Here is a 25,143-nt window from a genome sequence, read left to right on the forward strand (position 1 = left end):
CTCGTTTCTCGCACCTGAAATACATTCTCGGCAACAATTTTTACGCTTAATGGCTTTATTACAACAGTACACCAGTGACTACACTCCAAAAGTACTTCATTGGCTGTAAAACACTTTGAGGGGCCCAGTGATCGAGAAAGGCGCTATATAAATGCAAGTCTTCTTTCTTTTATGACTTTCCCTCTCTGTCTTCGCGACCAGTGTCCGGGAAATTAATCTTCAATTCCTGGGCACTCCCGGACAATCCTGGCGGATTGGGAACTCTAATCCGTGTCCGAGTCGAGAGCCATTCTGGATGATTCCCGCCGAAAATGGGATTACGTCAAAACAACTGTTTCTTTTATCGGCTTTTATTTCCCGCTCTTGTACATTTGCACCCTAAACAGTTTCTGTTCATGCGCAAAACACACACAAACACACACACACACGTCACTAAATTAGCTGGCAAAACGCACAAAAACATTCAACGGTAAAAATATATGAATAAATCAGGAAGTTATTTGGTGGACGGTTTACGCTGGCAGCGTGACACTTTGTGGGTGAACTCCCACTGAAGAATCTCTCTCTTGTTGAGGGCTTATATCTGACTCCCAAGTTTGACTTCACTGAGGAAGTATCGCCTCGAGCAGCGGGTTACAAGATCAACAGGAAGCCACAGCTCTATTGAGCCTGTTTAAATACCAGGGTGCTACTCCCTCTGGGCTGATTATACTCTGCATCAAAGCAGCGCAGGGTGAAACATCTCGCTGAAAAGATTCTGTCAGAATGGTGGCAATTCAGGGAAAATGCATCAAATGTTGTCTCATCATACTCAATCTGTTATTCTCAGTAAGTCAGATTTTCCGTTTGTGTGCCCATTGTTTTGTGTGCGTGTCTGTTAAATTGTTTTTTTTAAACTATTTCAACAACTTCTGATCTGAGTATTGGCCACAATAAGGTCATTGTCGACCCCGGGTTGTATTCTAATTCGTTGGGGTTTATTTTTGGTTTTGTTCGTTGTACGGTTAATAAAGTGCCAATATCTTATTGCTTTATCAAGCTTCATTCCAACTGGAGTATTTTGTCCAATTCTGGGCACTGTACTTTAGGAAGGAGTAAAGGTCTTAGAGAGGGTGAAGAAAATATTTATGAGAATGGTTCCAGGGATGAGGGACTTCAGTTACGGGGATAGACTGGAGAAGCTGGGGTTGTTCTCCATAGAGCAGAGAAAGTTGAGAGGAGATTTGATCGAGGCGTTCAAAATTATGAGGGGTCGAGACAGAGTAGAGAGAGAGAAACTGTTGGCGGAAGGATCAAGAACCAGAGGACACAGATTTAAGGTGATTGGCAGAAGAACCAAAGGCGACATGAGGAAAAACGTTTTTACGCAGTGAGGGGTTAGGATCTGGAATGCACGGCCTGAGAGGGCGGTAGAGGCAGACGCAATCGTGTCTTTCAAAAGGGAATTGGATAAGTACCTGAAGAAATACATTTTGCCGGGCTACGGGGAAAGAGCGAGGGAGTGGGACTGGCTGAGGTGCTCTTGCAGAGAGCCGGCACGGGCTCGACGGGCCGAATGGCCTCCTGTGCTGTAACCGTTCTGTGATTCTATGATTTTGAAATAATCTAAACTGATCCTGCAAAAAGGATGTTTCTTAATGGCAATTTTTTTGTGTCTTAAAATGAAGATAAAAACAATGTGATTGCACTAGAGAGGGTACAGAGGAGATTTACGAGGATGCTGCCTGGACTGGAGAATTTTAGCTATGAGGAAAGATTGGATAGGTTGAGATTGTTTTATTTGGAACAGAGGAGGCTGAGGGGAGACGTAATTGAGGTGTATAAAATTATGAGGGGCCTAGATAGTGGATAGGAAGAACCTATTTCAGTGAGCAGAGAGGTCAATAACCAGGGGGCATTGATTTAAAGTAATTGGTTGAAGGCTTAGAGGGGATTTGAGGAGAACCTTTTTCACCCAGAGGGTGATGGGGATCTGGAACTCACTGCCTGAAAGGGTGGTAGAGGCAGAAACCCTCATCACATTTAAAAAGATACTTGGATGTGCACTTGAAGTGCCGTAACCTACAGAACTACGGACCGAGAGCTGGAAAGTGGGATTAGGCTGGATAGCTCTTTGTCGGCTGGCACGGATATGATGGGCTGAATGGCCTCCTTCTGTGCCCTAAATCTCTATGATTCTATCATTCTAATACAAAATAAGATGTAACAGAGAGAGAGAGAGAGTCAGATAGTCTAATCTCCGGAGGTTCCCTGGATGTGTTTCTGCATCAAAATACAGATATAAAGAAAGTCTCGCATTAATGTAGTACCTTTCACAACGTCCCAAAAGCCAATGAAGTACTTGGTGAAGTGTGGTCACATTTCTAACGTAGAAAATGTGCCAGCCAATTTGCACACAGCAAGATCCATCAAACAGCAATCTGATATTGACCAGATCATCTGTATATTAATGACATTGGTGGAGGGATAAATATTGGCCCCAGGACACTGGGGATAACTCCCCTGCTCTTCCTCAAAATAGTGCCGTGGGATATTTTACATCCACCTGAGAGGGCAAACGGGGCCTCGGTTTAAGGTGATTGGCAAAAAAAACAGAAGATGGGAGAAGAAGAGAACTTTTTAAGCTCCTTTTGTGTGAAGAAAGGTTTCCTGACATCACCTCTGGCTCTAAATTTAAGATTATGCCCCCTTGTTCTGCACCAGAGGAACTAGTTTCTCTCTGTCTACCAAATCAATTCCTTTAATCATCATAAACACCTCAATCAGGTCACCCTTTAATCTTCTGTGTACAAGCCTGGTCGGTGCTACCTGTCCTCATAATTTAACCCTTTTAGCCCCGGTATCATTCTGGTGAATGTGCGCTGCGCCCCCTCCGAGGCCGATATATCCTCCCTGAGGGGAGGGGCCCAGAGCTGGACGCAGTTACTCCGGAGCTTTATATAACTATCGCACAACTTCCTCATTTTTGTATTCCAGCCCCGAGATACAGACCAACATTATGTAACATCTTTTTAGATCATCATCTGCTTGATTGCACTATTCCTATCTAGATGTCCCGCTATTTCTTCCTTAATGATAGTTTCAAGCATTTTCCCCAATACAGATGTTAAACTAACCAACCTATAGTTACCTGCCTTTTGTCTGCCCCCTTTTTTTAAAACAGAGGCATTACATTAGCCGCTTTCCAATCCGCTGGTACCTCCCCAGAGTCCAGAGAATTTTGGTAGATTATAACGAATGCATCTGCTATAACTTCCGCCATCTCTTTTAATACCCTGGGATGCATTTCATCAGGACCAGGGGACTTGTCTACCTTGAGTCCCATTAGCCTGTCCAGCACTACCCGCCTAGTGATAGTAATTGTCTCAAGGTCCTCCCTTCCCACATTCCCGTGACCAGCAATTTTTGGCAGGGTTTTTGTGTCTTCCACTGTGAAGACCGAAGCAAAATAATTGTTTAAGGTCTCAGCCATTTCCACATTTCCCATTATTAAATCCCCCTTCTCATCTTCTAAGGGACCAACATTTACTTTAGTCACTCTTTTCCGTTTTATAAATCGGTAAAAGCTTTTACTATAGTTTACTTTTGTAATCTATCTTTCCTTTCTTTATTGCTTTCTTAGTCATTCTTTGCTGTCGTTTAAAATTTTCCCAATCTTCTAGTTTCCCACTAACCTTGGCCACCTTATATGCATTGGTCTTTGATTTGATACTCTCCTTTATTTCCTTGGTTATCCACGGCTGGTTATCCCTTCTTTTTCACTGGAATATATTTTTGTTGCGCACTATGAAAGAACTCCTTAAAAGTCCTCCACTGTTTCTCAATTGTGCCACCATTTAGTCTATGTTTCCAGTCTACTTTAGCCAACTCTGCCCTCATCCCACTGTAGTCCCCTTTGTTTAAGCATAGTACGCTCGTTTCTGACACAACTTCCTCATCCTCAATCTGTATTACAAATTCAACCATACTGTGATCACTCATTTTCCTGTCTCATTACACAGGACCAGATCTAAGATAGCTTGCTCCCTTGTAGGTTCTGTTACATACTGTTCTAAGAAACAATCCCGTATGCATTCTATGAATTCCTCCTCCAAGCTACCCCGTGCGATTTGAGTTGACCAATCGATATGTAGGTTAAAATCCCCCATGACTACTGACATTTCTTTTTCACATGCCTCCATTATTCCCTTGATTATTGCCCGCCCCACCGTTAAGTTATTATTTGGGGGCCTATAAACTCCGCCCACCAGTGACTTTTTCCCCTTACTATCTCTAATCTCCACCCACAATGATTCAACATTTTGTTCATTAGAGCCAATATCGTCTCTCACAACTGCCCTGATATCATCCTTTATTAACAGAGCTACCCCACCTCATTTCCCTTCTTGTCTATCTTTCCGAATTGTCAGATACCCCTGTATGTTTAATTCCCAGTCTTGGCCACCCTGCAACTATGTTTCTGTAATGGGCACCAAATCATACTCATTTGTAATGATTTGTGCCGTCAATTCATTTACTTTATTTCGAATGCTGCATACATTTAGGTTGAGTGTTTTAATCCTAGTTTTTAAACCATGATTTTTAGTTTTGACCCCTCCTGCAGCCCCTTTATATTCAGTGGCCCTTTTTGTTCTTTGCCTTGGGTTTCACTGCCCTCCACTTTTACTCATCTCCTTTCTGTCTTTTGCTTTTGTCTCCTTTTTGTTTCCCTCTGTCTCCCTGCATTGGTTCCCATCCCCCTGCCATATTAGTTTAACTCCTCCCCAACAGCACGAGCAAACACTCCCCCTAGGACATTGATTCCGGTCCTGCGCAGGTGCAGACCGTCTGGTTTGTACTGGTCCCACCTCCCCCAGAACCGGTTCCAATGCCCCAGGAATTTGAATCCCTCCCTGCTGCACCACTGCTCAAGCCACGTATTCATATGTGCTATCCTGCGATTCCTACTCTGACTAGCACGTGGCACTGGTAGCAATCCCGAGATTACTACTTTTGAGGTCCTACTTTTTAATTTAGCTCCTAGCTCCTTAAATTCGTCTCGTAGGACCTCATCCCTTTTTTTACCTATGTCGTTGGTACCAATGTGCACCACGACAACTGGCTGTTCTCCCTCCCTTTTCAGATTGTCCTGCACCCGCCCCGAGACATCCTTGACCCTTGCACCAGGGAGGCAACATACCATCCTGGAGTCTCGGTTGCGGCCGCAGAAACGCTTATCTATTCCCCTTACAATTGAATCCCCTATCACTATCGCTCTCCCACTCTTTTTCCTGCCCTCCTGTGCAACAGAGTCAGCCACGGTGCCATGAACTTGGCTGCTGCTGCCCTCCCCTGATGAGTCATCCCCCTCAACTGTACTCAAAGCAGTGTATCTGTTTTGCAGGGGGATGACCGCAGGGGACCCCTGCACTACCTTCCTTGCACTGCTCTTCCTGCTGGTCTTCCATTCCTAGCTGGCTGTGGACCCTTCACCTGCGATAAGACCAACTCGCTACACGTGCTACTCACGTCATTCTCAGCATCGTGGATGCTCCAGAGTGAATCCATCCTCAGCTCCAATTCCACAACGCGGTCTGTCATGAGCTGGAGGTGGATACACTTCCCGCACACGTAGTCGTCAGGGATACTGGAAGTGTCCCTGAGTTCCCACATGGTACAGGAGGAGCATATCACATGACCGAGCTCTCCTGCCATGACTTAACCCTTAGATACCCTTAACTTGACAACAACAATGTTAACAGGTTACTTACTGATATAAAAAAAGAAAAAGAAAAGCTACTCACCAATCACCAGCCAATCACTTACCCCCTTGGCTGTGACGTACAGAAGGGATTTACTAGAATGATACCAGGGATGAAAGACTTGAGTTATGTGGAGAGACTGGAGAAGCTGGGGTTGTTGTCCTTAGAGCAGAGAAGATTAAAGGGAGATTTAATAGGGGTGTTCAAAATTATAAATGCTTTTGATTGAGTAAAGAAGGAGAAACTGTTTCCACTGCCAGGAGGGTCGGTAACCAGAGGACACAAATTTAAGGTGATTGGCAAAAGGACCAGGGGAGATGAGAATTTTTTTTATGCAGCGAGTTGTGATCGGGAACATGCTGCCTGAAAGGGTGGTGGGAGCAGATTTAATCGTAACTTTCAAAAGGCAATTGGATAAATACTTGGAGGAAAATTTTGCATGGTTGCGGGGAAAGAGCAGGGGGGGTGGGATTAATTTGACAGCGCTACCAAAGAAACATAGAAACATAGAAACATGGGAAATAGGTGCAGGAGTAGGCCATTCGGCCCTTCGAGCCTGCACCACCATTCAATAAGATCATGGCTCATCATTCCCTCAGTACTACTTTCCTGCTTTCTCGCCCTTGATCGCTTTATCTAACTCCCTCTTGAATATATCCAATGAACTGGCATCAACAATTCTCTGCGGCAGGGAATTCCACAGGTTAACAACTCTCTGAGTGAAGAAGTTTCTCCTCATCTCGGTTCTAAATGGCCTACCCCTTATCCTAAGACTATGTCCCCTGTTTCTGGACTTCCCCAACATCGGGAACATTCTTCCCGCATTTAACCTGTCCAATCCCGTCAGAATCTTATATGTTTCTATGAGATCCCCTCTCATCCTTCTAAAGTCCAGTGACTAAAGGCCCAGTTGATCCAGTCTCTCCTCATATGTCAGTCCAGCCATCCCTGGAATCAGTCTGGTGAACCTTCGCTGCACTCCCTCAATAGCAAGAACATCCTTCCTCAGATTAGGAGACCAAAACTGAACAAAATATTCCAGGTGAGGTCTCACCAAGGCCCTGTACAACTGCAGTAAGACCTCCCTGCTCCTATATTCAAATCCCCTAGCTATGAAGGCCAACATATCATTTGCCTTCTTCACCGCCTGCTGAAACTGCATGCCAACTTTCAATGACTGATGAACCAAGACACCCAGGTCTCGTTGCACCTCCCCTTTTCCTAATCTGCCGCCATTCAGATAATATTCTGCCTTTGTGTTTTTGCCCCCAAAATGGATAACCTCACATTTATCCACATTATACTGCATCTGCCATGCATTTGCCCACTCACCTAACCTGTCCAAATCACCCTGCAGCCTCTTAGCGTCCTCCTCACAGCTCACACCACCACCCAGTTTAGTGTCATCTGCAAACTTGGAGATATTAACCTCAATTCCTTCATCTAAAGCATTAATGTATATTGTAAAGAGCTGGGGTCCCAGCACTGAGCCCTGCGGCACTCCACTAGTCACTGCCTGCCATTCCGAAAAGGACCCGTTTATCCCGACTCTCTGCTTCCTGTCTGCTAACCAGTTCTCTATCCACATCAGTACATTACCCCCAGTACCATGTGCTTTGATTTTGCACACCAATCTCTTGTGTAGGACCTTGTCAAAAGCCTTTTGAAAGTCCTAATACACCACATCCACTGGTTCTCCCTTGTCCACTCTGCTAGTTACATCCTCAAAAAATTCCAGAAGATTCGTCAAGCATGATTTCCCTTTCATAAATCCATGCTGACTTGGACCGATCCTGTCTCTGCTTTCCAAATGCGCTGCTATTTCATCCTTAATGATTGATTCCAACATTTTCCCCACTACTGATGACAGGCTAACCGGTCTATAATTGCCCGTTTTCTCTCTCCCTCCTTTTTAAAAAGCGGTGTTACATTAGCTACCCTCCAGTCCATAGGAACTGATCCAGAGTCCCTCCTTACTATTGCATTAATTTCCTCTTTAACCAGCAACGCCACCCTGCCTCCTTTTCCTCTCTGTCTATCCTTCCTAAATGTTGAATACCCCTGGATGTTGGTCACCCTGGAGCCATGTCTCCGTGATGCCGGCACAGGTGTGATAGGTCGAATGGCCTCCCTCTGTGCTGTATGATTCTATTCCATTCGGCTTTTGAATTATTTATTGTACCTATCCACCAGCTTTTGGTGAATTCTATACTTGCATTCCCATATCTCTCGGCTCCTCCAATTCCTAACAGCTCTCCAATTATAAAATGTTAATATGACCATTATTATTGTAACAATGCATATCTAAATGCTACATAAAGATGAAATGGCAGGGGTGGGGTGACGGGGGGTGGGGAGGCGCAGCGGGGGCAGGGAAGGGGAGGGTGAAGATTCACAAAGTTCCCCTGAACCTGCTGGCCTACATCCTTGGGTTCTAAAAGAAGTGGCTGCAGAGATAGTGGATGCATTGATTCATTGGCTGTGGGGAAGTGTGAAGTTATCCACTTTGGTCGGAAAAACAAAAAAGCAGAATATTGTTTGAATGGTGAGAGATTGGGAAATGTGGTGTTCAGGGACCTGGATGTCCTTGTACATGAATCACAGAAAGTTAATATGCAGGTACAGCAAGCAATTAGGAAAGCAAATGGTATGTTAGCTTTTGTTACAAAGGGATTAGAGTAAAGACATCTTACTACAATTATATAGGGCATTGGTGAGGCCACACCTGGAGTGCTGTGCACAGTTCTGGTCTCCTTACATAAGGAAAAACATACTTGCCTTCGAGGGAGTGCAACGAAGGTTCACTGAACTGAGGAGATTGCTCTATGAGGAGAGATTGAGTAGACTAAGCCTATGTTCCCTAGAGTTTAGAAGAATGAGAGGTGATCTAATTGAAACACATACAATTCTTAAGGGGCTTGAGAAGGTTAATGCTGAGAAAATGTTTCCCCTGGCTGGGGAATCTAGAACACAGGGTCACAGTCTCAGAATAAGGGGTCGGCCATTTAGGACTCAGGCGAGGAGAAATTTCTTGACTCAAAGGGTTGTAATCTTTGGTATTCTCTACCCCAGAGAGCTGTGGATGCTCAGTCGTTTAGTATATTCATAGATTAATAGAATGGTTACATCACAGAAGGAGGCCATTTGGCCCGTCGAGCCCGTGCCAGGTCTCTGCAAGAGCACCTCAGCCAGTCCCACTCCCCTGCCCTTCCCCCGTATCCCTGCAATTTTTTTTCCTTCAGGTACTTATCCAATTTGCTTTTGAAAGCCATGATTGAGTCTGCCTCCACCGCCCTCTCAGGGTGCATTCCAGATCCTAACCACTCGCTGCGTAAAAAAGGTTTTTCCTCATGTTGCCTTTGGTTCTTCTGCCAATCGCCTTAAATCTGTGTCCTCTGGTTCTCGACCCATCCGCCAATGGGAACAGTTTCTCTCTCTCTACTCTGTTCAGACCCCTCATGATTTTGAACACCTCTATCAAATCTCCTTTCAACCTTCTCTGCTCCAAGTAGAACAACCCCAGCTTCTCCAGTCTATCAATGTAAGGCCTTGACATCCTTCCTAAAGTGCCGTGCCCAGAATTGGACACAATACTCCAGTTAAGGCCGAACCAGTTTTTTTAATAAAGGTTCATCATAACTTCCTTGCTTTTGTACTCTATGCCTCTATTTATGAAGCCCAGGATCCCAAATGCTTTTTTAACCGCTTTCTCAAACTGCCCTGCCACCTTCAACGTGTTGTGCACATATACCCCCAGGTCTCTCTGTTCATGCACCCTCTTTAGAATTGTACTCTTTAGTTTACATATCTCAACTACTTCCTCTTTCACTATGACTCTTCTTCCTTGGTGAAGACAGATGTAAAGTACTCATTTAGTCCCTCTGCCTCATTTGGTCGGTAATTGGCCCCACTCGTCATCTTACTACCCATTTACTATTTATATGCCAAAAGAAGACTTTTGGATTCACTTTTATGTTAGCTGCCAATCTATTCTCATACTCACTCTTTGTTCCTCTTATTTCCTTTTTCATTTCCCCTCTGAACATTCTATATTCAAGACAGAGGCTAATAGGGCTCCTTGTGCATGCATCACTGAAAGTTAACATGCAGCTACAGCAAGCAATTAGGAAAGCAAATGGTATGTTGGTCTTCATTGCAAAAGGGTTGGAGTATAAGAGTAAAGACATCTTACTACAATTATACAGGGCTCTGGTGAGACCACACCTGAAGTACTGTGCACCGTTTTGGTCTCCTTACCTAAGGAAAGACATATTTGCTTTAGAGGGAGTGCAACAAAGGTTCACCAGACTGATTCCTGGAGTAGGGGGATTGTTCTATGATGAGAGATTGAGTAGACTAGTCCTATATCCTCTGGCAGAAGAGTCTAGAATATGGATATTCAGTCTTTGAGTATATTCAGGGCTGAGATCGATAGATTTTTGAACTCTAGGGGCATCAAGGGATATGGTGATCGGGCGGGAAAGTGGAGTTTAGGTCGAAGATCAGCCATGATCTTATTGAATGGCGGAGCATGCTGGAGAGTCCAAATGACCGACTCCTGCTTCTAACTCTTATGTTCTTGTGTCTTCAGTATGTTGTGTATGTATAATATAAGTATATACCCTGTGCACTCAATGTATAGTTACATAAGACCACTGAATGCATTTTCACACTGATACACTATGCCTGTACTACCAGAGGGTGCAACTGGTGGAGACCTAGGGGTCACCTGCACACCGCAGGTAACCAGGTATAAAAGGGAGCTCATCATGTTGTACCCTCACTCAGGAGCTGCAATAAATGGACTAAGGTCATCACAGTTCAAGTGCAATATCTTACCTGGTGGAGTCATTACTAGAGTGCTTACAGACACAATACAGTAACTTTGGGCAAGAATTATGGCAGCACTGAATGAACAGCGTATATGAACACGCGCCATTTTTCTGAGTTGTCCATAGCTCGTCCTCTGAATTTCTGGCTGACGATCAGAAGAACTGACGTGGAAACTCACGGCCAAAATTAATTTTCTTAGTGTCTTTTTCCTTTTCCTTGTTGTCTCTTTGTGTTTCCTTGATGATCTATTTTACCCTGTACTTTCTTGTTTACTTGGCTCTAAACGTACCCGTTTCCCACTGCTTTGGTCAACCTACCAATCACGTCGCTTAACGTGCACCTCTGATTGGCTCAAAACAAGCCTCATAGTCAATGTTTTCAGCCAAAGAGGAGACTGATTAGTACAGTCTGACATGAGCACGGCAACAGACAGCTTAGCCGACTGCAGGGCGTAAGGGATCGAAATTCAGTCCCATCGTTTTTGAGGTGGTAAAACCGCCTGAAGCATGATTTTACCACTTCAAGAAGTCAAATTCAGCTTTTCCGGCCATAGATGAGTGAGCAGCGCTAAAAGTGGAATTGCACACTCACCCTTGGGCACCAACAGAGCGGGAGCTCAGGAGCCAACGCAATTTCCCCACGAGAGACTGCCGGCGAGTTGAAAATAACGACAAAAAAAAAGTTTCCGAAAATTTCTCCGACTCACACGCACACTTCCTCACTGGTGCCATTAATGCTGAAAAGAATTAAAGTCACCAACTTACGTTGACCCCTGGATGCTCCCGCCCCGGGATCCCCGATGTCCCGCCACCTTTCCCAGGCTGTACAGATGCCTGCCGGTAAGGCCACTGTATTCACCAAATCTCGCGGCGGCAAAGGGGCATTGCACGCTCGATGATGTCACCGCGTAGGTGGCGGTAGAGCGTGCAGCGAGACCTCTTGGCGCTGCCCCCACCGCCCAACTACATTTCTCCGGAGGCCAGGAACCCGCTCCACGCCTACGGCCAGTCCTTTGCTTCCCGTTAGTCACCCCTCTCCGGAGCACTGTCGGAGGGTCAGTACTGAGGGAGCGCTGCACTGTTGGAGGGTAGTACTGAGGGAGTGCCGCAGTGTCAGAGGGGCAGTACTGAGGGAGTGCCGCAGTGTTGGAGGGTAGTACTGAGGGAGTGCCGCAGTGTCAGAGGGGCAGTACTGAGGGAGTGCCGCAGTGTCGGAGGGGAAGTACTGAGCGAACGCCGCACTGTCAGAGGGGCAGTACTGAGGGAGTGCTGCACTGTCGGAGGGGCAGTACTGAGGGAGCGCTGCACTGTCGAGGGGCAGTACTGAGGGAAAGTTGCACTGTCAGGGGGGCAGTACTGAGGGAGTACTGAACTGTCGGAGGGCAGTACTGAGGGAGTGCTGTACAGAGGGAGCGCCGCACTGTCGGAGGATCAGTACTGAGGGAGTGCTGCACTATCGGAGGGGCATTACAGAGGGTTAGCGGCACTGTCAGAGGGGCAGTACTGAGGGACTGCTGCACTGTCGGAGGAGCAGTACTGAGGGAGTGCTGCACTGTTGGAGGTGCCATCTTTTAGATGAGAGCTTATACCATGGTCCTATGATACTATTTTGAAGAAGAGATGGGGAACTCTCCCTGGTGTCCTGGGGCCAATATTTATCCCTCAACCAACATCGTTAAAAACAGATTATCTGGTTATTATCCCATTGCTGTTTGTGGGAGCTTGCTGTGTGCAAATTGGCTGCCACGTTTCTTACATTACAGCAGTGAAACTACACTTTAAAGCTACTTCATTGGCTGTGTAATGCTTTGGGGCGTCCTGAGATCATGAAAGGCGCTATATAAATGCAAGGTAGTTAGTTCTTGCTTTCTTGCTTCCTTCCTTCCTTCCTTCCTCCCTCCCTCCCTTCCTTCCTTCCTTCCTTCCTTCCCTCCCTCCCTCCCTCCCTCCCTTCCATCCCTCCATCCATCCCTGAGCAGGTAATTGAGCCTACACCTTGTGATGAAGATGCTCCCACAAATGGTGTTTGATAGGAAATACCACAATATTGACCCACTGATGATGAAGCAGAGGATAATTCATCTGTCAGAATAGCTTGGCCCATCATCGACTGTGGTTTAATAATTGTATTAATATCTGTCACTGCATCCCATAAAACGTTCAATGTTGACAATGTTGTGACCTCAACAATCATCCCTTTAATTGTTGCTTTCCAGTTGCTGGGGCTCATGATTTTGCTGCTGGCATTTTGGTTTCGTTTTGACCAGAGGACAAGGAGCCTTTTTGAAGTTGCTGAGCAAGCGGATAGTTTAAATTTAGGTGAGTTATCGAAGAGACGTTCTATGTTGTGAGCGGCAATTAAAGTCTGAACTCTGGTTACTTAAAACCTTTGTTTCTCCCAAACTTTATCTCTGCTCCCTGCTCAATCTCGGATCCCTCACTTCTATAATCCAAAACTCTGTTGCTCGTGTCCTAGCTCGCACCAAGTCCCACTCACTTTGTTATTGAATCCCTCCATGGCCCTCGCCCCTCCCTATCTCTGTAATCTCCTCCAGCCCCACAACCCTCCGAGATCTCTGCACTCCAATTCTGGCCTCTTGCGCATCCCCCATTTTAATCACTCCACCATTGGCAGCCGTGCCTTCCCTGGGCCTTAATTTCTGAAATTCCCTCCCTAAACCTCTCTGCCTCTCTCCCTCATCCTTTAAGATGCTCCTTAAAACTCTTCCACCAAGCTTTTGGCCAACTGTCCTAATGTCTCCTATTGTGGCTCGGTGTCAAATGTTATTTGATAATCGCTCCTGAAGCGCCTTGGGACATTTTACTACGTTAAAGGCGCTATATAAATGCAAGTTGTTGTTGTTATACACCTTTCCCCAGACAGGTAGACCCTGTCACCATGGGCCATTCATTGTCCATACCCGTACTTAAAGACAACAGACCACTTGAGTTGGCATGTGTGTGGGGAGGAGGGGGAAGATCAGGAGCTGTGCATAGGAAGGAATGTGTTATATATGCAGACTATAGATACACTCTCTGTGTAGCCACTGTATAGTTGCATAAGAGGGAGACTTGTTACCTGATGTACTGTCAATAAGATTTACACTGTGCATATACTATGCTGGCACCACTAGAGGGTGCAACTGGTGGAGACCAGGATTTCCTGCCCCTGTGGCAGAGGCTGTCCACCAGAGGGCGCTGCGGTGGGAGACCTGAGGGTCACCTGCATAGATGTGCAGGGCCCAGTATAAAAGGCTGCCCACCATGCGTGTGCCTCACTCTGGAGTTACGAATAAAGGACCAAGGTCACTACAGTTTGAGTACAACACATTGCCTCGTGGAGTCGTTCATAAGTGCATTACAGACATAAAGAATGTGTGAGGGTAGAATTGAATTTCCCATCCTCGCTGTCAGGAAGGACCTTTTCTCCACTTGGAATTTAATCCAATAGAATGATACAACTCAGATTCGGCCAATCGTGTCAGTGCCGGCTCTTTGAAAGAGCGATCCAATTAGTCCCACTCCCCCTGCTCTTTCCCCATAGCCCTGCAAATAACACCTTTTCAAATATTTATTCCATTCTCTTTTGAAAGTTATTATTGAATCTATTTCTGTAATCTCCTTCAGCTCCACAACTCCCCCGAGATGTCTGTGCTCCTCTAATTCTGCCCTCCTGAGCATCCCTGATTATAATCGCTCCACCATCGGTGGCCGTGCCTTCTGTTGCCTGGGCCCCAAGCTCTGGAACTCCCTCCCTAAACCTCTCCACCTCTCTACCTCGTTTTCCTCCTTCAAGACGCTTCTTAAAAACCTCCCACTTTCACCAAGCTTTTGGTCACCTGCGCTAATTCCTACTTACGAGGCTCGGTGTCAAATCTTTAGCGCATGAAGTTCCTGTGAAGCGCCTTGGGAAGTTTTAGTGCGTTAAAGGCGCTATATAAATAGAATTTGTTGTTGTTGTTGTTGTTGCTTCCACCGTCCTTTCAGGCAGAACATTCTAGATGACAACAACTCGCTGCGTAAAAAGATTTCTCCTCATCTCCCCCTCTGGTTCTTTTGCCAAAGATCTTAAATCGGAGCCCTCTGGCTACCGACCCTCCTGCCACTGGAGACAGTTTCTCCTTTTTGACTCGATCAAAGCCCCTCATGACTGACTCATGATGTGGACTTTATTGTGCAGGGAAATGGGCTAAAGCCATATGCGGTATAAGGTGCATAATATAACTATAAAAATAATTATCTGTATGTTAAATAACCACTGCACCATTTTTGTAGAATGCTAACAATATTTTTTATATACAGAATACCTCTGCATTTTTTTTGCATTTCTTTGCATCTGTCCCAGTCACACTTGGCTGACTGAATGAAGATGATGAAGCAGGTGGTAAGTTAGGATTCCTAAAACAGACAAGTTTCATTCTATTCAGGGCTGTCCTGCATCCTTTGTGAGTTTAATGAGCGTGACTGCTTAGTTTACCCGGACTTCAAGGGTTAAGTTACGAGGGGAGATTACATAGAAACATAGAAAATAGGTGCAGGAGTAGGCCATTCGGCCCTTCGAGCCTGCACCGCCATTCAATATGATCATGGCTGATCATTTTTGCAACTTCAGTACCCCGTTCCTGCTTTCTCTCCATACTCCTTGATCCCTTTAGCCGTAAGGGCCACATCTAACTCCCTCTTGAATATATCTAACGAACTGGCCTCAACAACTTTCTGTGGTAGGGAATTCCACAGGTTCACAATTCTCTGCGTGAAGAAGTTTCTCATCATCTAGGTCCTAAATGGCTTGCCCCTTATCCTTAGACTGTGACCCCTGGCTCTGGACTTCCCCAACATCGGGAACATTCTTCCTGCATCTAACCTGTCCAGCCCCGTCAGAATTTTATATGTTTCTATGAGATCCCCTCTCATTCTTCTAAATTACACAAAGTAGGGTTGTATTCCCTAGAATTTAGACAGTTAAAGGGCAATCTGATTGAGGAAATTAAGGGAAACAGATAGTGTAGCTAGAGAGAAACTATTTCTGCTGGTTGGGGATTCTAGGACTAGGGGGCAAAGTCTGAAAATTAGAGCCAGACCTTTCAGGAATGAAATTAGAAAACCAGCAAAGAGTGGTAGAAGTTTGGAACTCTCTTCTGCTAACGGCAATTGATGCTGGATCAATTGTTAATTTTAAATCGGAGATTGATAGATTTTTGTTAACCAAAGGTATTGAGGGATATGGGCCAAAGGCGGGTATATGGAGTTAGGTCGCAGATCAGCCATGATCACATTGAATGGCAGAACAGGCTCGAGGGGCTGAATGGCCTCTTTATGTTCCTATGTCCCAGAGGGGGGGGGGGACCACAAAACACTCTGAGGCCTAGAACGTCATTGACATGGAGCCTGTTTTAAAGGCCTATAACCAGGGTAAAGCGCCCAGCGTGGTGTCAGCGCACGCACATGCTGAACTGCAAATGTGGCACCAGCCATATTGGTATCCACATTGGGCTGCCCTGCACACTGCCTGTGCGGGGTTGCTCCATTCAGGAAAACCAGGACTATCTACCGCCTTACCAGGGGTCCTTACAGGAACCGCTACAGGCGGCCACCACAATGGTATGTTTTATATCAAATACTGACCTGTGTGTGGGATCGGGACGTGCAGCTCACACCCCTCCCGATTACCTCCTCCTCCTCCTTCCCCCTTCACTGGCCCCTCTCCCATTCCCGATCTCTGCCTCTCCCCTCTCTTCCTCTCTACGATTCCCCTCCCCCTCCTCCTCCAACCACTGCCTCCCTCCCCATCACTGGCTCCTTGCTCATTCCTGATCTCTGCCCCTCCCTTCTGCCCCTCCCTACCATCCCCCCTCCTCTTCCTCCAACCACTGCCTCCCCCCCAATCACTGGCTCCTCCAATCCCCGGTCACTGCCTTTTGAATGATCTCTGCCCCCTCGCTCTTTCTCCCCCTCCGACCCCCCCCAAATCACTTCCCCCTCCCCATTCCCTCCCTCCCTCTTCCTTCTCCCCCTCCAACTCCCCTTCCCCCGATTACTGCCCCCTCCCCATTCCCTCCCTCCCTCTTCCTTCTCCCCCTCCGACCTCCCCCCCCCAATCACTGCCCCCTTCCCATTCCCTCCCTCCCTCTTCCTTCCCGGTCACTGGTCCTTCCCTCTCCCGATCACTGCCTCCTCCCCTTCCGAGACCTAGCTGAGGGTGACTGACAGAGATGCAATGACCTGAAATTGAAATGCCCTTGCCGAGTGTTTGATGTAAATGAGGATGGAGGCCTGGTATTGCGTGTGCCTCAGACTGGCGCAGGGAAAGCTCTCTGAGCCCAGTTTGCCCTCGGCCGGTCCGTGCAAAGAAATTTCTGGCCTACGATTGCATTTTACAATTGGCAGTAAAACTGGCCATTTACACAGCTGGCCAGGACCTGCTGCTTATTGTCTCATCCACACGCTCCTTACATCAGTCAGGGAGCCGCTGTTAAGGCAGGTAAACATCCTAAAACTAACTGTGAATTTCTTTTTGATATTTTTATAAAAATGTAAAACATGAACTTTGAACTCTACCCAAGGCACTGTGATTAAAAAAATGGTACCAGTCCAGAAATTACGGCCGGAGGCCTCCGACCTGAAATATTTCTATGAATTTACCTGGTGGTCTGGGAGGCTCAGAGATTTGTGGTCCACGTAACCCAGGGGTGCAGGCGATTCGCACACATCCCTGGGATCAGGTGGGCCAGCCCAACCAATGAGAGTAGAGAGATTCCCATTCATACTTGTGGTGAGTTCCACACTACAATTATGAATGGGAATACCCCAAAAACACACAAACACATAAAAATAAATTTAAAAAACATCGCACATATTTAAAACTAAACAAAATGGAATTTAATTAATCATTCAAAATTAATAAAAAATTTTGAGAAATACATTTACAAATTTTAAAGGGTCTAAAAATAAACTTACCAGATTTATTAGAATTTTAAATGTTTAAATTATTGGAAAATAAATGTTTTTAATCTGTCCTTTAAAAGCCTTACTCCTGCTTTTATCAGTCATAAGCAATTCAAGGGTATTCGTTGGGCAAATAGCCCAACTCTCCTCCCGCAGAGGCACTTTACTTCCAGATGCCTGCAATCTGTCAAGAAGATTCTTGACCGATCTCAAGTTCTGGGTTTAGATGCATGCGCTTCGCGTACCTAAACCTGGAACTTGCGGGCCCCTATGGGTGTGTGCGCACCTCATCTGCACCCGAAGGTGCCGCGAATTCAGGGCCAATGTCACTAACCAACAACAACTTGTATTTATATAGCACCTTTAACAACAGTGAGTACACTCCAAAAGTACTTCACTGGCTGTGAAGGGCTTTGAGGCGTCCGGCTGTCATGAAAGGCACTATATAAATGCAAGTTGATCTTTTTTTTTAACGTAGTAAAATGTCTCAAGGCGCTTCACAGGAGCGTTATCAAAGAAGGTTTGGCACCAAGCCACATAAGGAGATATTAGGGCAGGTGATCAAAAGCTTGGTCAAAGAGGTAGGTTTTAAGGAGTGTCTTAAACAAGGAGGGTGAGGTAGAGAGGCAGAGAGGTTTAGGGAGGGAATCCCAGAACTTAGGACCCAGGCAGCCGAAGGCACGGCCGCCAATGGTTGAGCGATTATAATCAGGGATGCTCAAGAGGGCGGAATTAGAGGAGTGCAGACATCTCGGAGGGTTGAGGGGCTGGAGGGGATTACAGAGATAGGGAGGGGGTGGGGGGGGGGGGGCGAGGCCATGGAGGGATTTGTAAACAAAGATGAGAATTTTTAAATCGAGGCGTTGCTTAACTGGAAGCCAATGTAGGTCTGCGAGCACAGGGGAATGATGGGTGAGCGGGACTTGGTGCGAGTTAGGACACGGGCTAATGTCCTGGATGGAGTTAAGATACAGATCAGCCATGGTCTAATTGAATGACGGAACAGGCTCAAGAATCCCATGTGTGAGATTTACATTAGGACCTGACCCTGGGGCACAACACAAAGGACTCCCTGTGCGTTTACATTCAAAGGTGATTTTTCTAGCGATTACCCTAGAATATATACCAGTTACACACGTGAAATGTACAGAAAATGCTGCAGTTCAGACTCACGGGAGTCCTGATGGATCAGGTCAGGCTGGGACTTCCCGAGCAGGAGACAAGCAAGGCAACAGGATAGGGCCACATCCCCTTCTTCCTGCCTAAATCAGTCACTGATTGCTTTTCAACAATTAAAGGACCTGCGGAGCTGATACATCCAACCGTGCCCTTCCTTCACAAGATTAGCTCTCGTTATGATTGAAATTCACAGCTCAATCTTCAAATTAGCCTTGGAGGGGTGAGCGCAGATTTACCAGAATAATAGAGGTTAATAGGGTTAAATTATGAGGAAACCTGGCTTGGAATCCCTTGTGTTTAGAAGATTGAGGACTGATCTAATCGAGGTGTTTAAAAATGTTAAAATTTGTTCCTGGGATGTGGGCGTCGCTGGCAAGGCTGGCATTTATTGCCCATCCCTAATCACCCTCGAGAAACATAGAAACATAGAAACATAGAAAATAGGTGCAGGAGTAGGCCATTCGGCCCTTCGAGCCTGCACCGCCATTCAATGAGTTCATGGCTGAACATGCAACCTCAGTACCCCATTCCTGCTTTCTTGCCATACCCCTTGATCCCCCTAGTAGTAAGGACTATATCTAACTCCTTTTTGAATATATTTAGTGAATTGGCCTCAACAACTTTCTGTGGTAGAGAATTCCACAGGTTCACCACTCTCTGGGTGAAGAAGTTTCTCCTCATCTCAGTCCTAAATGGCTTACCCCTTATCCTTAGACTGTGACCCCTGGTTCTGGAAGGTGGTGATGAGCCGCCTTCTTGAAACGCTGCAGTCCGTGTGGTGAAGGTGCTCCCACAGTGCTGTTAGGGAGGGAGTTCCAGGATTTTGATCCAGCAACAATGAAGGAATGGCGATTTATTTCCAAGTCAGGATGGTGTGTGAATTGGAGGGGAATTTGGAGGTGATGGTGTTCCCATGCACCTGCTGCTCTTGTCCTTCTAGGTGGTAGAGGTCGTGGGTTTGCCAAAGAAGCCTTGGCGAGTTGCTGCAGTGCATCTTGTAGATGGTACACACTGCAGCCACGGTACACCGGTGGTGGAGGGAGTGAATGTTTAAGGTGGTGGATGGGGTGCCAATCAAGCGGGCTGCTTTGTCCTGGATGGTGTCGAGCTTCTTGAGTGTTGTTGGAGCTGCATTCATCCAGGTAAGTAGAGAATATTCCATCACACTCCTGACTTGTGCCTTGTAGTTGGTGGGAAGGTTTGGGGAGTCAGGAGGTGAGACACTCACCACAGAATACCCAGCCTCTGACCCGCTCTTGTTACCACACTATTTATGTGGCTGGTCCAGTTAACTTTCTGGTCAATGGTGACCCCCAGGATGTTGACGGTGGGAGATTTGGCAATGGTAATGCCGTTGAACGTCAGCAGCAATGGTTAGACTCTCACTTAGACGCTCCTCCCAGAGTTACCATCACTGATTCCCCCACCATCAACATCCTGGGGGTCACCATTGACCAGAAACTTAACTGGACCAGCCACATAAATACTGTGGCAACAAGAGCAGGTCAGAAGCTGGGTATTCTGCAGCAAGTGTCTCACCTCCTGACTCTCCAAAGCCTTTCCACCATCGACAAGGCAAAAGTCAGGAGTGTGATGGAATACTCTCCACTTGCCTGGGTGAGTGCAGCTCCAACAACACTGAAGAAGCTCAACACCATCCAGGACAAAGCAGCCCGATTGATTGGCACCCCATCCACCACCTTCAACACTCACTCCCTCCACCACCGGCGCACCGTGGCTGCAGTGTGTGCCATCTACAAGAAGCACTGCAGCAACTCGCCAAGGCTTCTTCGGCAGCACCTCCCAAACCCACGACCTCTACCACCTAGAAGGACAAGGGCAGCAAGCGCATAGGAACACCACCACCTCCACGTTCCCTTCCAAGTCAGACACCATCCTGACCTGGAAATATATCGGCCGTTCCTTCATCGTCGCCTGGTCAAAATCCTGGAACTCCCTCCCTAACAGCACTGTGGGAGCACCTTCACCACACGGACTGCAGCGGTTCAAGGAGACGGCTCAACACCACCTTCTCAAGGGCAATTTGGGATGGGCAATAAATGCTGGCGTTGCCCACATCCCATGAATGAATAAAAAAAAACACCCCATGGTGCGAGCCCCAGAAGGTGTGGCGGATTGCGACTGTTTCGGTGAGGTGCGATGGGTTGGAATTTGAACAGGTGAGTTGAGCATGGGATGGGGAGGCAGTGACATGCTGAAGGGGAAGGGATTGGAGTAATGATGAAGCCAAATGAAGACAATGATCGTGCATTTGACCGTGTCTGATTTCCCTCTAGGTATTTATGCCATGTGGGCAGCAGGGGCCATGTTGCTGGTCTCTGGATTCACAGGATACTTTGGAGCGACTCGTGATTCGAAGTGTCTGCTTTGGGTTGTAAGTACACACTGGTTACACTGTCACCCCTGTACACGCGACTTGGAAATGTTATCAGTACTGGTGCGGGTATATCAATGAGACTGTACTAAAACGAAGTTATTCCAGTGAATGTGTAGTCTGCTGTATGTGCATGTTATCTGCGTGTTTCTTTCTACCTATTCTATCAATTCCGTTCAAAATCCTAAAAAGCTCAATCAGTTAACACATTAACCTTCTATAACCAGAGAATGCAGTTTATGTAATCTCGCCTTATAATCGAACCCTTGGAGCGCTGGTAACATTCTGCTGAATCTGTGCTGTACTCCTTCCAAGGCCAATATATCCTTGCTAAGGTGCGGTGCCCAGAACTGTACATAGTGCTCCAGGTGTGGTTGAACCAGGGCTTTGTATGGCTATAGCAAAATGCTCCACTTTTATATTCTAGCCCTCTCATTACAAAGGTTAACATTTCATTAGCCTTTGGGACATTTTTTGTAACTGACTATTACATTTTAGCGATCTGTGTGCATGGACCCCTCAATCTCTTTGGATATCCGTTGTTCCTAGCTTTTCACCATTTAAATAATAATCAGATCGATCCTTTCTCAGTCCAAAGTGGATGATCTCTCACTTACATCCATCTGCCACAGTTTTGCCCACTCACTCAATCTATCAATGTCTCTGTGTCATTCTATTTACTACTTACTGTGACACCAACCTTTGTGTCATCGGCAAATTTAGATATGTGGCTCTCTATTGTATTATCTAAGTCATCAATAAATGCAGTGAATAGTTGAGGCCCCAGCACAGATCCCTGGGGGACATCATTAGTCACTTCCCTCCAATTCGAGTAAATACCCATCATCCCTACTCTCCGTCATCTACCGTTCAACCAATCACCTAACCTAGCCAATAATCTGGCTTCAATTCCACGAGCTTTAATTTTAGCTAATACTCTCTCATGTGGAACCTTCTCAAATGCCTTCTGGAAGTCCATATAAACTACATCCATAGACATTCCCTGGTCTGCTACTTTCGTTACTTCCTCAAAAAATTCATTAAGTTCGTTAGACATGACCTCCCCTTTACAAATCCATGTTGGCTCTCTCTAATCAGCTCAAATTTCTCTCTGTGCTCAGTCACTCTGTCCTTAATTATAGATTCCAATAACTTCTCCACAATAGATGTTAGATTAACAGGTTTATAATGTCCTGGTTTCTCTCTCACACCTTGTTTAACTAATGGAGTCACATTTGTAATTTTCCAATCTAAAGGGATAATTTCTGAATCGAGACAGCTTTGGAAGATTATGGCTAAAGCATCTGCTATTTCCTCACTGACTTCCTTTAAAACCCTGGGATGGAAACCATCAGGTCCTGGGCATTTAGAATCATCATAGAATCATAGAATAGTTACAGCACGGAAGAAGGCCATTCAGCCCACCGAGCCCGTGCTGACTCTCAGCTAGTTCCATTCCCCCCGCCCTTTCTCCATAGCCCTCCAAATTTTTATCCTTCAGATATTTATCCAATTCCCCTTTGATAGATACGATTGAGTCTGCCTTCACCACCCTTTCAGGCCATGCATTCCAGATCCTAACCACTCGCTGCGTAGAAAGTGTTTTCTTGGTTCTTCTGTCAGTCATCCACCAATGGGAACAGTTTCTCTCTACTCTGTCCAGACCCCTCATGATTTTGAACACCTCGATCAGATCTCCTCTCAATCTTCTCTGCTCCAAGGAGAACAACCCCAGCTTCTCCAGTCCATCAACGTAACTGAAGTCCCTCATCCCTGGAACCATTCTCGTAAATCTTTCCCGCACCCTCTCTAAGGCCTTCACATCTTTCCTAATGTGCGGTGCCCAGAATTGGACACAATCCTCCAGTTGGGGCTGAACCAGTGTTTTATACAGGTTCATCATAATATCCCCGCTTTTGTACTCTTTGTCTCTATTTATGAAGCCCAGGATCCTGTAAGCCTTTTTAACCGCTTTCTCAATCTGCCCTGTCACCTTCAACGATCTGTGCACATATACCCCCAGGTCTCTCTGTTCATGTACCCTCTTTAGGATTGTACCCTTTAATTTATATTTCCTCTCATCATTCTTTCTATCAAAATGCATCACTTCACACTTTTCTGCGTTAAATTTCATCCGCCCATTTCGTCGATGTCTTCCTGAAGTGTATCCCTCTCCTCCTCACTGTTCACTATATTACCAAGTTCTGTGTCATCTGCAAATTTTGAAATCGTGCCCTGTACACCCACATCCAAGTCATTTAATATATATCAAGAAAAGCAGGGGTCCCAGTACCGACCCCTGGGGAATACCTTCCTCCAGTCCGAAAGACAACCGTTCACCACTACTCTCTGTTTCCTGTCACTGAGCCAGTTCCTTATCCATGCTGCCCCTGTCCCTTTTATTCCATGGGCCTCAACTTTGCCGGTAAGCCTATTATGTGGCACTTTATCAAATGCCTTTTGGAAGTCCAAGTACACCATGTCAACTGCATCGCCCTTATCAACCCTCTCTGTTACCTCATCAAAAAACTCTATCAAGTTGGTTAAACACAATTTGCCTTTAATAAATCCGTGCTGGCTTTCCTTAATTAATCCACACTTGTCCAAGTGACTGTTAATTTTGTCCCTAATTACTGTTTCTAAAAGCTTCCGCACTACCGACTGACTGGCTGGGTTTATCCTTACACCCTTTGTGAACAAGGGTGTAACATTTGCAATTCTCCAGTCCTCTGGCACCTCCCCCCGTATCTATGGAGGATTGGAAGATTATGGCCAGTACCTCCGCGATTTCTGCCCTCAATTCTCTCAGCATCCTTGGATGTATCCCATCTGCTCCTGGTGATTTATCTACTTTAAGTACAGCCAGCCTTTCTAATACCTCCTATTTATCAATTTATATCCTATCCAGTATCTCCACTACCTCCTCCTTCACTGTGTCTTTGGCAGCATCCTCTTCCTTGTTGAAGATAGATGCAACGTACTCATTTAGTACCTCAGCCACACCCTCTGTCTCCATGCATAGGTCTCCTTTTTGGCCCCTAATTGTCCCAAACCCCTCCCCTTACTACCCGTTTACTATTTATATGCCTATAGAAAACTTTTGGATTCCTTTTTATGTTGGCCGCCATTCTATTCTCATACCCTCTCGTTGAGCCTTATTTTCTTTTTCACTTCCCCTCTGACCTTTCTATATATAGCCTGATTCTCAGATGTATTTGCAGCCTGACATCTGTCATTAGCCAGAAACCTACAGCACTGAAGGAGGCCATTCGGCCCATCGTGACGGCACTGGCTCTCTGAAAGCGCATTTGTGATTAGTTCTGCCGCCACCCCCCTCCTCCCCACCCCACTTTTATTACTCCTTAATGCTATTATTTTTTCTAATACTGTTCTAAGAACATAAGAACATAAGAATTGGAACAGGCGTAGGCCATCTAGCCCCTCGAGCCTGCTCCGCCATTCAAAAAGATCATGGCTGATCTGGCCGTGGACTCAGCTCCACTTACCCGCCCACTCCCCGTAACCCTTAATTCCCTTATTGGTTAAAAATCAGTCTATCTGTGATTTGAATACATTCAATGAGCTAGCCTCAACTTCTTCCTTGAGCAGAGAATTCCACAGATTCACAACCCTCTGGGAGAAGAAATTCCTTCTCAGCTCGGTTTTAAATTGGCTCCCACATATTTTGAGGCTGTGCCCCCTAGTTCTAGTCTCCTCGACCAGTGGAAACAACCTCTCTGCCTCTATCTTGTCTGTCCCTTTCATTATTTTGAATGTTTCTATACGATCACCACTCATCCTTTTGAACTCCAATGAGTAAAGACCCAGTCTACTCAATCTATCATCATAAGGTAACCCCCTCATCTCCGGAATCAGCCTAGTGAATCGTCTCTGTACCCCCTCCAAGGCTAGTATATCTTTCCTTACGTAAGGTGCTCAAAACTGCACTCCAGGTGCGGCCTCACCAATACCCTGTACAGTTGCAGCAGGACCTCCCTGCTTTTGTACTCCATCCCTCTCGCAAGGAAGGCTAACATTCCATTTGACTTCC

At 46.1% G+C, this 25,143-nt stretch overlaps 1 protein-coding gene across 1 annotated transcript in view; it reads left to right on the forward strand.

Annotated features, from left to right (window-relative positions):
• The first annotated feature begins 697 nt into the window (after positions 1 to 697).
• Positions 698 to 25,143, forward strand: part of LOC139281398 (CD9 antigen-like) — a 47,256-nt gene continuing 22,810 nt past the window's right edge. Inside the window, exons 1-3 of the mRNA XM_070901556.1 lie at positions 698 to 828; positions 12,790 to 12,892; positions 20,995 to 21,092. Coding sequence (XP_070757657.1) covers positions 766 to 828; positions 12,790 to 12,892; positions 20,995 to 21,092 — 264 coding nt within the window. The 5' untranslated portion in view covers positions 698 to 765. The remainder of the gene's footprint in view (positions 829 to 12,789; positions 12,893 to 20,994; positions 21,093 to 25,143) is intronic.

This window comes from Pristiophorus japonicus, chromosome 15, assembly GCF_044704955.1.
Source record: "Pristiophorus japonicus isolate sPriJap1 chromosome 15, sPriJap1.hap1, whole genome shotgun sequence".
Taxonomy (NCBI): Eukaryota; Metazoa; Chordata; class Chondrichthyes; family Pristiophoridae; genus Pristiophorus; species Pristiophorus japonicus.